The 12,311-nt window shown below is 52.4% G+C and overlaps 1 protein-coding gene across 13 annotated transcripts in view; it reads right to left on the minus strand.

Annotated features, from left to right (window-relative positions):
* The window catches only part of Dab2ip (DAB2 interacting protein), a 176,283-nt gene that overhangs the window by 18,538 nt on the left and 145,434 nt on the right, over positions 1 to 12,311 (minus strand). For all 13 annotated transcript variants that reach the window (XM_029484645.2, XM_029484632.2, XM_021181770.2 and 10 more), the window contains 3 exons: positions 4,407 to 4,560; positions 3,320 to 3,418; positions 1,979 to 2,533 (listed from right to left, as the gene is read on the minus strand). In XM_029484645.2, the coding sequence (XP_029340505.1) occupies positions 1,979 to 2,533; positions 3,320 to 3,418; positions 4,407 to 4,560 (808 nt within the window). The remainder of the gene's footprint in view (positions 1 to 1,978; positions 2,534 to 3,319; positions 3,419 to 4,406; positions 4,561 to 12,311) is intronic.

Consider the following 12,311-nt stretch of genomic DNA (forward strand, 5'->3'; position numbering starts at 1 on the left):
CTCTGGACCTCAGCACTGGGGTAAGACATGAATCCTAAGAGGTGGGCAGCAGAAGAGAGAAAGCAAGGCACAGAGCAGATAGACAACCTGCCCAAGGCCCCACAACGATCTGGGGTCACATTCTGCGTCCAAGATCACAGAAAGTTCACTGAGAGGGGAGTCCTAGGATGGGAACTGGAAGAGCACCCAGCTTAGACCAACAGGACCTGAGGAGTGGGCAGGAGGTGCCAGGACTCAGGTCTGGGGCCCTCAGGGTGCAGCTACATTGGGAGGGCAGAGTCTTCAGCATGAGTTCTATCTGGTTCAAGAATGCCCTGCTAGTTCTAGATTGTTCCTGAGGCAATAACCCAGAGATATCAGTTACTTCCTAGCCCTTCATTCTCTGTGTGCCTCTTGGCTACTTCATATATCAGCTTCCCAAGCCACAGCAGCCCTTGGGACTAGGAGCTAAAAAGACTCAGCAGCAGGGAAGGTTAAACCTTCCAGCTTACTCTCTCCAAACTCCCCAGAATCTCTAGCCCACCACCACCAGCAAAGCCGAGCCCGGCTGTATGGGCTGGAGAGCTGGGTCAGCAAATCAGAGCACTGGCAGCTCTTCAGAGGCAGCTTTGATTCCCAGCACCCACACGGTGGCTCACAATCGCCTGTAACTCTACTCCCTCTTCTGACCTCTGTGGGAAGCAGGCATGTATGTGGTACACAGACATACATGAAGGCAAAGCAAAGCACCTGTACATATAGAATTTAAAAAATGTAAAAACCAGACTATAACAACAAAAACCATGCAGTATTTCAAGAGTTGGCCTAGCTGGCAACCTACCCAGCCAGCCTGAAGGCAGGCATATGGGGAAGAGGGTCCTGAAGACATGGAAGAAGGCAGCACTCTCCCTAAGGAAGTCCTTTTCCCTCCCTGTCCTTCTGCAGGGCCAGTCAGTCCAGCAGCCAATGGAGGATGCAGAGGACAAGGGGCTTCCAACCATGGCCTCCCCCTGCCAGGGCCTCTAGGAAGAGGTTAAGAGTTGATCAACAGTTCATGGAGTCTTAGACCACTGAGCTCTGCCCACTGAGCATCCAAACCCAGTTCCCCTCTTGGGCCTCCCTGACTACACAGGCTGAGGGCTTAGGACATTACCTCAGGGTGACCCTCCACTCCCGTTCTCATACAAGCCTTCGTTCTCAAAACTCTATCATTCCCTGGCCCGTTACCTCAAGTCTCCCACAGTGTGGGGGCTAGTAGAGCTCAAGTCCTTTCCTCTGACTCTTTGTGGACAGCAATCCCCAAGGGACAATGAGTGGTGACTGGAAAGCATCTCACCACACTAGCAAAGCCCGTTAGAACCATGCACTACTGAAATGGTGAGCCTCCTGGAGATATTCCGTTCTCTAGACCAGTTAGGTGGAGCCAAGCTGTGTCCTTTCTGGACCATGATCAAGAGTGGCAGGCACTGAAAGGTGGTAGCAGTAGCTGGGTACCTCTGGCTCTGAAGCAGAGCCCGACTGCACAGCTTTCTAATCCCTATTTCTACAGTCACCAGGACCATGTCTGGCCGTGCATACTTTGGAAGTGTGCATACTCGTGTACCTGTATGTAAAGTTCCATGTGAAGGCGTGGGTTGAGACCAGGGCTCTGAAGGTAGCTCATCTGTTGGGAATAGCTGCCAACCGGTATCTCACTGGTATGTGGGTTTGGGCTTACATGCTGGAAGAGTCCAGGTACACACCAGCATAAGCACAGCAGGGGAGCCCACTCAGCACTAACTAGTTCTGGTCTATTCCCCGTGCAAAGTGCCTTCAGGGCTCGGCACTGCTACTGGTAGAGTACAAAGTTGCCCCAACTCATGGCACAAGGCTCAATTTTAGGGAGCCCATGTGGCTGAAATGGATGTACCCAAGTCCTCTGAAATGAAGCAGATCATAACAACCCAGATCCATCAAGAGTGGACAGCCCGGTCTTCCTGCAGCAGAGTGCCACACTCACCTTCACTTTGCCTGTGCTCTGCAGGATGTGCACCAGAGCCGACGCCATCTCCTCCTTGGTCTTGGCACTGAGGATGGGCTCCAGGGCTGCACACAGCCCCAAGTAGTGGTTAGTGATGTGCTCAGCAAACTCCTTGTACATCTCCATAGGCAAGATGGTGACGGTCTGGTAGCGTGCTTTGATTCGGATCATGGGCCCAGGGCCTTTGCCACCCTTGGGATTGGGTGTCACCACTGGGTACCACTTCTCCACAAACTGCCGCCCAGCCACAGAGGCGGCAGGCAGGCTCACCAGGCCCAGGTAGCTGTTGCGTTCCTTTTTCTTCTTCTTGTCAGTCTCCCGATACAGGTGGACAGTGACTGTGCGTAGAGGCGGCAGGTTATGGAACTCAAAGTGCTCTCCCCAGAAGACATTGTCCGTCTTGAGCTTGCTTGTGGTACGGGCATATAGTACATCGTCCAGGCACAGTTCACACAGATACTTCTTCTTGGCCGGCAGATCCTTGGCCTCAATCACCCACAGCTTCAGGATATGCTCCACACGCCGGCTGTTGTCCTGCATAAGAGGGGTCTGGAGTGGTCAGCTGCGGCTGTTACCTATCTACCTGGCCAGCCCAGAGCCTAGGATTCCTCCAAATTCCAGGAGGAACTGAGTGGTGAGATGTATGTGGCTTCAACTCGTCCTGCTTCCTGATCACTAGCTGGCTCACCAATGTAAGCCCCCCTGGGCCCAGGCTTGCTCTCCCAGAAAGCAGTACTAAAGTAGCCCTGCCTCCGGGTGAGACAGGGGAAGGAAGCCAGCACAGTGCTTCCCCCTTACAGGTGGTGGCACCAGTTCCTCAGCCTCCTGGTCTACAAAGCAACTTTAGAGATGACTGCTGCTGAGACCTCTTCTTTAGTGATGTCATGGTAACCAGGACTTAACTTAGACCCACAGTCATCTGGGAAGGTAAGACACAGGAGCCCTAACAGCCTGGATTGCAGTCAGGGCTCCAAGCAGATGGAAAAGTCCAGGGACAGTAGAATGTAAGAGGACACAAGGGGCACCATGTGAAGAAGGGTGTGAATGTTGGAGCTAGAACAGAAATACTGTGGTTGGCTAGGAGGAAGTGGTTCTGAGGACCCCACTTCTAAAGGGAAACCCAGCTGTCAGAAGTACCTAACAGCTGTCATAGCTCAGCAACTCCAATTGGTCCCGGGCCCACTTGCCCCTGCCCCTACTCAGGAGTCACACCTGTTCCCTCGAGTTGCCCCTGCCCCTACTCAGGAGTCACACCTGTTCCCTAGAGTCTGGGTTTGGCCTCCTCTTTCATGCCCCACAGGAGCAGGTACAGGTCTATACCTTGTTGGGGTGCACTGCTCGCCTCAGGTTCTCCATCCACTTGTCTCGTTCAGCGGCTGACCGGCAGGAAAAACACTTGCTTCCTGATGATGTTGTCACCTGTCAAACAAGATGGTGTTAGAGGGGAAGGGACCACAAGGCTGGACAGCTACAGAAAGCACGAGGCCACCATGACTGCATAGCAGCCTAGCAGCCACAGGAAGAGGCAAGGAGGAGCTGCCAGAAACCCCATGAACCACAGGTGGCACACTGGACCCCACTGTGTCCCAGCAGGTCAGCAGTGGGAAAGTAGCGAGGCTTCTGCTATGGGCTTTGGGGATGCTTCCTCACCCCTGGCCTCCCTCTCCTAAGAGAGGCAGAATGGTGTGCCTGTTAAGAGTCAGAGTGCACACATACCCAAGCACAGTCTCCCTAAGGCAGACCATAGGTTCCAGAAGATAAGCAAGGGTCAGATTTATCCTAAACAGACCCCTCCTGGGGTTTCCTTTGCTTACCAACAATGACAACAACATCATAAAAAGCAAACAAGTGCTAATCTAGAGAAAAGAGAGCTGACCTTCACCCTCCACTGCTGGTGTGAATCCTCTTCACTTCCCAGCTGCAACCCCAATGTTTTCCTGGTGTGAGGAATTCGGCCAGAATTGCCTTCACTGACCAGGCTACTCCCAGCAAAATGCAGGTTCCACTGGAGAAAGCAGACCCACATCTAGGCACTAGTAGGTGTGATCATTCTGTAGCAGCCTTTGCTGAGACGAGAGTAGACCCCAACCCTCTCAGGCTGTCCCAGATATGGACACTTGAATCCAGAGCCAGTGTGACACGGCCTGAGTCTTAACCCAGAAGGATAAAGGGTCATAGAATATGGTAGATGCCAAATTAGACCCCACTGGGTTGTCATTACTGGCTCATTCCTCTACCAGAAGGTTCCCCCAAAGTATAATTATTGGGGGTGAGGACAGTATATAACTTGGAGCAAATTGTAGACTGTTTCCAAAAGCTTGTACCCTGCCAGAGTCATAGAGCTCTCCAGGAGTCTGCGGAGCAGGCCTGGCCGATCTGAGTAGGGAGAGCTGTGGTAGACACCCACCTCGAAGCAGTAGTCCTGACCCAGGATGCTGCTGTGCACAGGCTTGATAATCACCTCCTCCTCCATGCTGAGGTCCAGGGCCTCCACTGCGCTGCTGGGGCTGAGCAGGGACTCGTGTGACCGAGACTCCTTCAGCCTTGGCATCAGATGGGACCTGAGGAGGTGGTTAGCAGGGATATCACACAGGGCCTGAGAATACCTGCATCAAACAGGTGTCCATCTATCCCTTTGTCTTGCCTTTGCCTCCAGTGCTCCCAGAAAAACCCTTCCTCCCAACCCCCACATGCAGTCTTGCAACAGACAAGTCCAGAGGAATGTGACAGCTCCTTTACCCTCCACATTGCAGTCTGAGTAAGGCACTCCTTTGTCAGAGAGAAGCTGTTGAGGAGTCTGTGTCTACTTGGGTTAGGGGCAGGATCTGGCCAGGCGCTAAAGTGGCCCCACAAACCTGCAGGAAAGAGCTGTGACCTTGTAGTCTTCTGGGGCCTTTCCTACTACTCTGCCCTCTGTCCAGGCCTTTGTCACTGCCAGCAAAGCCCTTTCTCATACACTGCCCCATCCTGCCAGCCCCACAATAGGCAGGGGTTCTCCCATAGCCTCTGGATAGCAGGGGCCTCAGTGTTCTATACAGCACCAGAAACACTGACTCTAGGTTAGGGTCTATATACCACCTAGTAACAGGTAAAGACAGGCTCAGACTGGCTCTTGCTAGGCTTGGCCCTGGAAACGCTGTACATCTCTTATGCAGCCCCAAGTAAGCCATCTCCACTTCCCCAGACCCTTGCATGAAGAGCCATCCAGGCAACCCCAGGAGACCCACTCAACCTTTCCACAGAGACTCTCCAACCAGTAAAAAGGTAGCTTCCTGGGGGCTCTGAAGAGATGGGCAGACCCAGAAGGGAGCTGAGGCAGGTTAAAGTTGGCCAAAAGTACACTTCATGTTCCTTCAGTACTCCCCCTGGGGGGAGAGGGGTGACCTGGCCAGGCCCACTGGCTGCACAGCAGTAAGTGTGCCTGGATCAGCCTGCCATGCCCTTTCGCCCAGGACCAGAGGGTGCCAGGCTCCTGCAGTCCACCAGCATGTTCCTGAGAAGGCAACTGGGGCTCGGAAGAGAAATGGACATTTGTTTCTGTCCTGGACCTAACAGGTCCATCTTGTCATCCTCTCCTGGGATGCCCCATATTACAAAGGTGAACCATGATCTACCTGCCCTGCCATGCAACTCTCGTGGCTTAGATGGGCTTTTCTAAACCTGAATCCTGGCTCCAACCCCTCACTCCAGCACTGACCACTGCTGTGAGCAGCCAACCTCAGAAACCCTGTAACTCCTAACTCAAGGGAGGATACCTCCTGTCTCAGATGCTGGGGAAGTCAGTTGGCCTAAGAAAGAGCCAAGACCCAGCACCCCTTTGGTCTGATAGCCAGGTTGTAAAGCAGCAAGGTGAAGTCAGGGTGCTTTCTAACCCAGCTGGGAGCCAGATATGATGAGGAGGAGTCTGGTCAAGAAAAGGGAAGAGCTGGAGAGCTGGGATCACCCTCTGGTGCTGGAGACAGGAGTGTAAGGCATGCTTCACCACCCTATGCCTGCTCAAATGAACCCAGAGCCAGAGGAGCCCAACAGGCCAGACTCTAAACAACCAGGGCTAGACTCAGTGGTTGTAAAACCTTTACTCCCCTCTCTCTTTTGTTCCCTGTGCTGGGCCGATTCCTGGGGAAACAGAGCTGAAGGGAAGCTCAGGGCCCTTAAGGCTTCTAAACTAGTCCAGCCCAACTGGCTATACCTGAGCAGTCCTGGCTTGCCTATCTCCCCAAAGGGAAGCCCGGAGCAGAGGTTACATCTCCAAGGCCTCCCTGGCCACCTGCTCCTGTGTAGCAGGGCCCTGGTTGGTGCTCGCAAGACTCAAATGACCATAAATCTGTACTTCCTTTCCTCTGAGCTTGGCGTCAGTCTGCCACCCTCTGCCCTCCAGGTTTCTGACACATACTGATCTCAGGTCTTACTCCACACAGGCCTAGAAAAAGCTGGGTGCTGCAACCAACGAGGGTATGGCTGCAGGGACAATTGGTAAAATGAATAGACATTTAGTAAGAGAAATGCTCATTCAATCATGTCCTAGATCTAGCAGGACCATCTCATGGATTCAGAGCAACCTCTCCAGGAAGCCAGCCCTGCCCTATGTCTGCAGCACCTCTGGGCGCTTGTCACATCAGTCCAAGCCAAGTCTATTATCCTACCATGCCTTCCACTACACACAGAGTTGGGCCAATTCTCTCTCGCATCCAGCCTCTGACATGCCAGGCTGATCAAGAAGTTGATCTGAGTCAGGGAGGAAATTCGCATCCCCAAATTACCCTGGCTCTAAGGGGTTAGTGAGTAGTCACAGCGTCCCCATTGGAATGCTCAGGTGAAAGGTGTGCTTAAATATGCCCCACTAGCCCAGGCTGGACACCTAGCTGGGTCACCTCACATACCCCTACCAAGAGCTTCAGCTACCCACCTACTTCCCAGAAGGAGAAGGTGGGCTCAGGAAGCTGTTTGATCTGTCAGAGGCTTCCCACAGGAAGACCTGCTCACTCCGGTTCTCAGGGCCTCTGCCACTCCCCACTCCTGGCTGACCAAGCTGGGTGAAGCCAGAAAGCTGCCAGTGGCATGGCCGTCTAGCTCAGGCTCGTGGTGACTTGCTTCCCTGACCTCTGTATAGTTGATGGGGATCCGAGCCTTAGTCCTGGCAAAGTGACTCTAGGGGAGGCAAAATGACTCCAAGTGGGACATTGACCTGGGGATCAACTCCAGCCTCCAACTGGGCCTGCACCTGAGGACCAACTCCACAGTCCAGGTCTGAACATTTCAAAACAACAGGAATACTGTGTGTGGTGGTTTGAATATGCTTGGCTCACAGGAGTGGTACTGTTAGGAGGTGTGGCCTTGCTGGATTAGGAGGTGTGGCCTTGGTGGAAGAAGTGTGTCACTGTGAGGGTAGGTTTTGAAATCCTCCTCTTAGCTGCCTGAAGAACTCAGTCTTCTCCCGTTTGCCTTCAAAACAAGATGTAGATCTTCTCAGCTCCTCCAGCACCATGCCTGCCCAGATGCTGCCATGTTTTCCCCTCCCATGGTGACAACAGACTGAACCTCTGAGCCTGTAAGCCAGCCCCAATTAAATGTCCTTTATAAGAGTTGCCATGGTCATGGTGTCTCTTCACAGCAATAGAAACCCTAAGACACTGTGCAACTACACTGTATTAAAAAAAACTTAGGTGTCTATAACAGGCCAAGGTCTCAATCCATATGCCTACCTTCACAAGAGAAGAGCCAGCACCCTAGGAAAAGCCTTAACCCTGGGCTACCAGCCACATTACATACATCACCTCAGAGTCTTCAAAAGCCCAAGGGACAATGCTGACCTCAGCCTACAAAGAAACAGAGGCCAAGATTCCCACCCTTGTAATGTTCTCTTGTCCATTTCCTTATCTGAGAAAGGAGGGACTCTTGTCCCAAGAAGAAAACAACAGGACTGGGCACACAATGAAGAACAAGATGGGGACTCACTTCCTAGGTCTTTGAGTTGTGATGGAGGTTAAGAGGTGTCTCCCTAAAAACCACAAGCTTCCATTCCAGCCCTGGTCCCACACTCTGGGCTGCTGGCTAGCATCCCTCTGCCTGTCCCGCCTGTACAGGCCCACTGCTCACTGGCCTGCCTCACCCCAGGGACTCCTGCCATATGTCCTCAGCAGGCTTCCAATGCCTGACTATTCTGCCTTGGTTCAACCAAGTTCAACATCCAGCTTCAAGCCCTTTCTTCCATCAAGTGTTTCCCAGATCCCCTGAGTGAGCAGGGACATCTGCCAGGCCATGTTGGGAAATTTATCACGTTGTAGTTCCTTTGCCAGGTAGGGGACTTCCTGTGGGTAGGCTGTGTTTGTCTTATCTTAGCCCTAGTGTTCAATGCCTCAGAGTTCTTGGGCCAAAGTCCCCAAGACCCCAGCAGCCAAGTTCAGCCATATCTGATGTAGGTCAGATCAGCTAAGAGAAGAACAGACCTCCTCAGTTCAGATGCTGTTGAAGGGGCCATTCACTAGGAGAGGTGTTAAATATGATTCAAAAGTGGGTGAGCAAGATACTCTTTGCCTGTTCAAGGCTAATTCCTAAATTTTCCCTGAAGCCCCCCATCTGAATACGCTTTATCAAAGAGAAGACCCTATGGGGCTCACTGAATCTTCTGTGGCATTATTTTGGTCCATCCACCTGGTCCTTTTGAGACCTTTTCAAACTTGGCAAGTTTTGTAGCCCCACAGTAGCTCTAGGAACAGAGCCTAGTCAATGTACATTCCATGAAATAGAGTCACACACTTCCTGGGAAGCAGATCTTCAGTCGCTCATGGGCCAGCCGGACCACATAAGATCTACACTGAACTTTGCTGCTAAGCAGGTCTGACCAGGGCCTACAGCCTTCAGGGAAGAAGAAGGGAGTGACTCAACAGCCATCCCCACCTGGAACAGTCTACTGAATTTGCTCTTCTACCTAATATGGCTCAGTCCATTTCCTCCTCTCTCCCCTCACAGCCCCTGTGCTAATCAAGCCCCATAGGTCCCAAGCTAATAGCCGGCACACATCAAAAATCACTTTGGCAAATGAACAAGACATCTGCTACCACTCTTCCTTCACTTCTAACAAAATCCTATCATTTCACGCCCAGCCCATGTTGTCTCTAATCTCTCTAGGCAAGCAGCCCACATCCACGTTGCCTGTGGCCTATCCACGGCACAATGCCTGCCTGTCTCCCTCTAATTCTCACCATGGCCTTGTCACCCTATACAAGAGAAATAACTTGCCTAACTTCTTGTGGGAGATCCTACTATAGCTCAGAGGAGCCCAAGGCTGACTCTGTTAGTATATGCGACGGCCCCAGCCTGGCCTTTCACTCACTCCACAGAAGCCATTGGGCACTAGGGAGGGCAAAGGCCAGAGGTGGGGCTCAATACTATTTGTGAGCCACTCATTCCACAGTCCAGGAAACGTAGGCACAGGCAAGGGGGAGCTGCTGTTGGAGGCAGAACCAGCCCCAACAGCAGCTTATTGTAAGGTCCAGAAGCAGGAACAAGGGGGCATTGTCTGGCTCCTGGGGCACAGTCTTATCCGATAGCCTGCACGCCAGCCCACAAGCTGTTTTTCAACTCTGATCTTTTTCTCTTAAAAGGTTAAAAACACAGAAGTTTCCCATTATTTCAATGAAGGAGGGGGTCCCAAAAATGAAAAACGAAACTTTTAATAATTGAGAAGGTCACTTGACCAGGAGTAGGCTCATTGGCTATGGGGTGGGTGGGTTTACAGTAAGACTGTTGAGTAAAGAGGGGGGCTCAAGGTCACCTCCAAACCTAAAAGGGACAGAGAAAGCAGTTGTGTGTGGTGTGGCCCAGGGCATAACTGGGATGGAGAGAAGCCAGCTCAGTGCAGGCAGGCTGTCTGCAAATGGGGTAGTGAGAGGTCAGGAGCGGGCCAGGAGACCCTTTAAGACATTGACAGGGACGGGAGAGATGCGTCAGAGGTGAAGATCATTGGCTGCAATTCCAGAGGACCTGGGCTCAATTCCCAGCACTCACATGGCAGGCAGCTCACAATCATCTGTCACTTCAGTTTCAGGAAATGCAGTGCCCTCTTCTGACCCCTGCTGGCACCAGACACACATGTGGCGTCCACTTATGCATGCACATGAAATACTCACATGGCGGAGCAGCACCTGCATTAGCGGGTAACTGGGCAGACAGGCAGGAAGTGAGCCTGGGGGCAAACATGCCTACGTGAAGGAACACTACTGGATGCCAGCGGGCAGCACAGCTGGGCTTGAGGGTCAGTTGCCAGCTGTAGCAGCAAGCCCCGTCCACACCTAACAACGCTCTAAGTGCCTAAGTTGTTCCACCTGCTAGACCTGCTTCCCATCTATCAGTAGGGGACAGACACAACGCTCATGGAGGTCACTCTAAAGTCAACTGAGACAGTACAGGGGGCGTGCTCATGAGAACAAGCCAGTGCCAGGAACCGCCATCGGTCACTTGTGGCCATCCCCTCTCTTTACCCACCTCTCAACCACGCAGGCTTCAGGAAATGAGTGAAGACAATTCCAGGCTGGGCTACCCTTCTGGCATTTCCCAAGCTGTTACCTATGCATCCCTAACCACGCAACTTCCTTCCTTCCTCATCTGAGGAAAAGGGCCAGCTGACTAAACTCCAAGGATGCCTTTAAAAAAAAATTTTTTTTTTCCTGATTTTTCAAGACAGGATTTCTCTGTGTAGCCCTGGCTGTCCTGGAACTCACTCTGTACATCAGGCTGACCTCAAACTCAGAAATCCACCTGTCTCTGCCTCCTAAGTTATGTCTCCAGAGTTGATGCCCACTTAAAGACTAGAAGCCTGACCAGTTCTGGAGTGAGAGAGCCCAGCAGACTCTCTGCAGGCCTCTATCTGCAGGCAGGCCCAGGCTACAGTCCTGGAGTGTGTCAGGACAAGGGCACTGACCTCCTGGGAATCCAGGGCTGGACATAAGCCTTGTTGGGGACATCTCTTCCCAGCTCTGTCAGGCCTGAGAACCAGCTAGCTGCTGAGGTCTGATCCAGCAGAAATCCCATGTGTGTGTGTGTGGGGGGGGGGGGGGGGGGGCGGGAAGGGAGGAGAATTCAGCTGCCTGGTGGCTGCCTGGGTCCTGGGATAACAAACAACATCCTAAAAAGGCAGAGGGGCTGGCCAGTCAGCCTGGGGAATTTCCTGGGAAGAAAGCCTGGAAGAAATTGTCCCTCTCAGGCCTGGGTTCTTCAAGCCCAGGACTTGAAGTAGCTGTCATCAGGAACCTCCCTTTAGATACATACTGGGCCCTGGCCTTCTGCTTCCACACTACTCCTAAGATCTCACCACAGGGCTGAGAATGTAAAGAGAATGCAACCAAACAGGACAGTCCATGACTGGCTACAAAGCAACTAAGGCCGGGCACCAACAGTGTCCAAAGGATGCTGACGTGCTTATCCCAGTACACATACCATCTCACAACCTTCTCCAACAACCACACACAGAAGGTGGCTTCCTAAGCAGACAGCACAGCAGGGCTTCAAACAGGCCCAGTGAGCCCAAGCTCAGTGGTAACTGCCACACACCAAGATTCAGACAAGGCATGGCTTCACAAGTCCAAACAGAAAGCTGTGGAAGTGGTGGTCTAGTCACCCTGTCAGCCTAGTGTCTGTGCCTCCCATCTCACACAGCAAGGCAGAGAACCAGGCCAAGGAGCTCTGGGTTCCCCTTTTAATTCCACCCTTAACTGAGCTGAATCCTCAGGTCAATCAGTTTTCCCTCAGGGCCTACAAACCCTAAACAAGGCTCTTCTCTGGGTTGTTTTCCTTATGTGCTGAGCTAATCACCCCCCACAAGTAAACACAGGAGATGGTCACCACTCCTGGGGATACGCTCTTGCTTCTATCAGCACCAGTGCTGCAGTAAAGCCTCCCTGCTGCCTGGTGGGGACTTAGGCCAGTGGAGCCAACAGACTCCATCCTACCCTTCCCAGGACTCAGCATACCCAGCGGAGGCTGCAGACCTCTGAGATCACATTTGCCTTCACAGCTTACTGCCTTGATCGTGGGGATGGGGCAAAAACAGAAACCTTTCCATCTAATCCCCCCATCATCCTGCAGCCTGAATAATTTTGGGTTTTTAATCAATAGCTGTCAGACTTGTCAAATTACTTTGGGGACCACAAAGAAGTTTTTAAACATTCATAAACCTCAGTAGAGCAGTGAAGTGCCCTGAATTTTAAGAGAAGCCAAGAACACTCACAGAACAGGAGGAGCAGAGCAATCCCAAGGAGAGCTGAGGCCCAGTGGCCCCTGCTACTTAAGCTCTGCACCCTCCCTAGTTACCCGG

Source organism: Mus caroli, unplaced genomic scaffold (genome assembly GCF_978045245.1).
Source record: "Mus caroli unplaced genomic scaffold, Mus_caroli_1 scaffold_2, whole genome shotgun sequence".
Taxonomy (NCBI): Eukaryota; Metazoa; Chordata; class Mammalia; order Rodentia; family Muridae; genus Mus; species Mus caroli.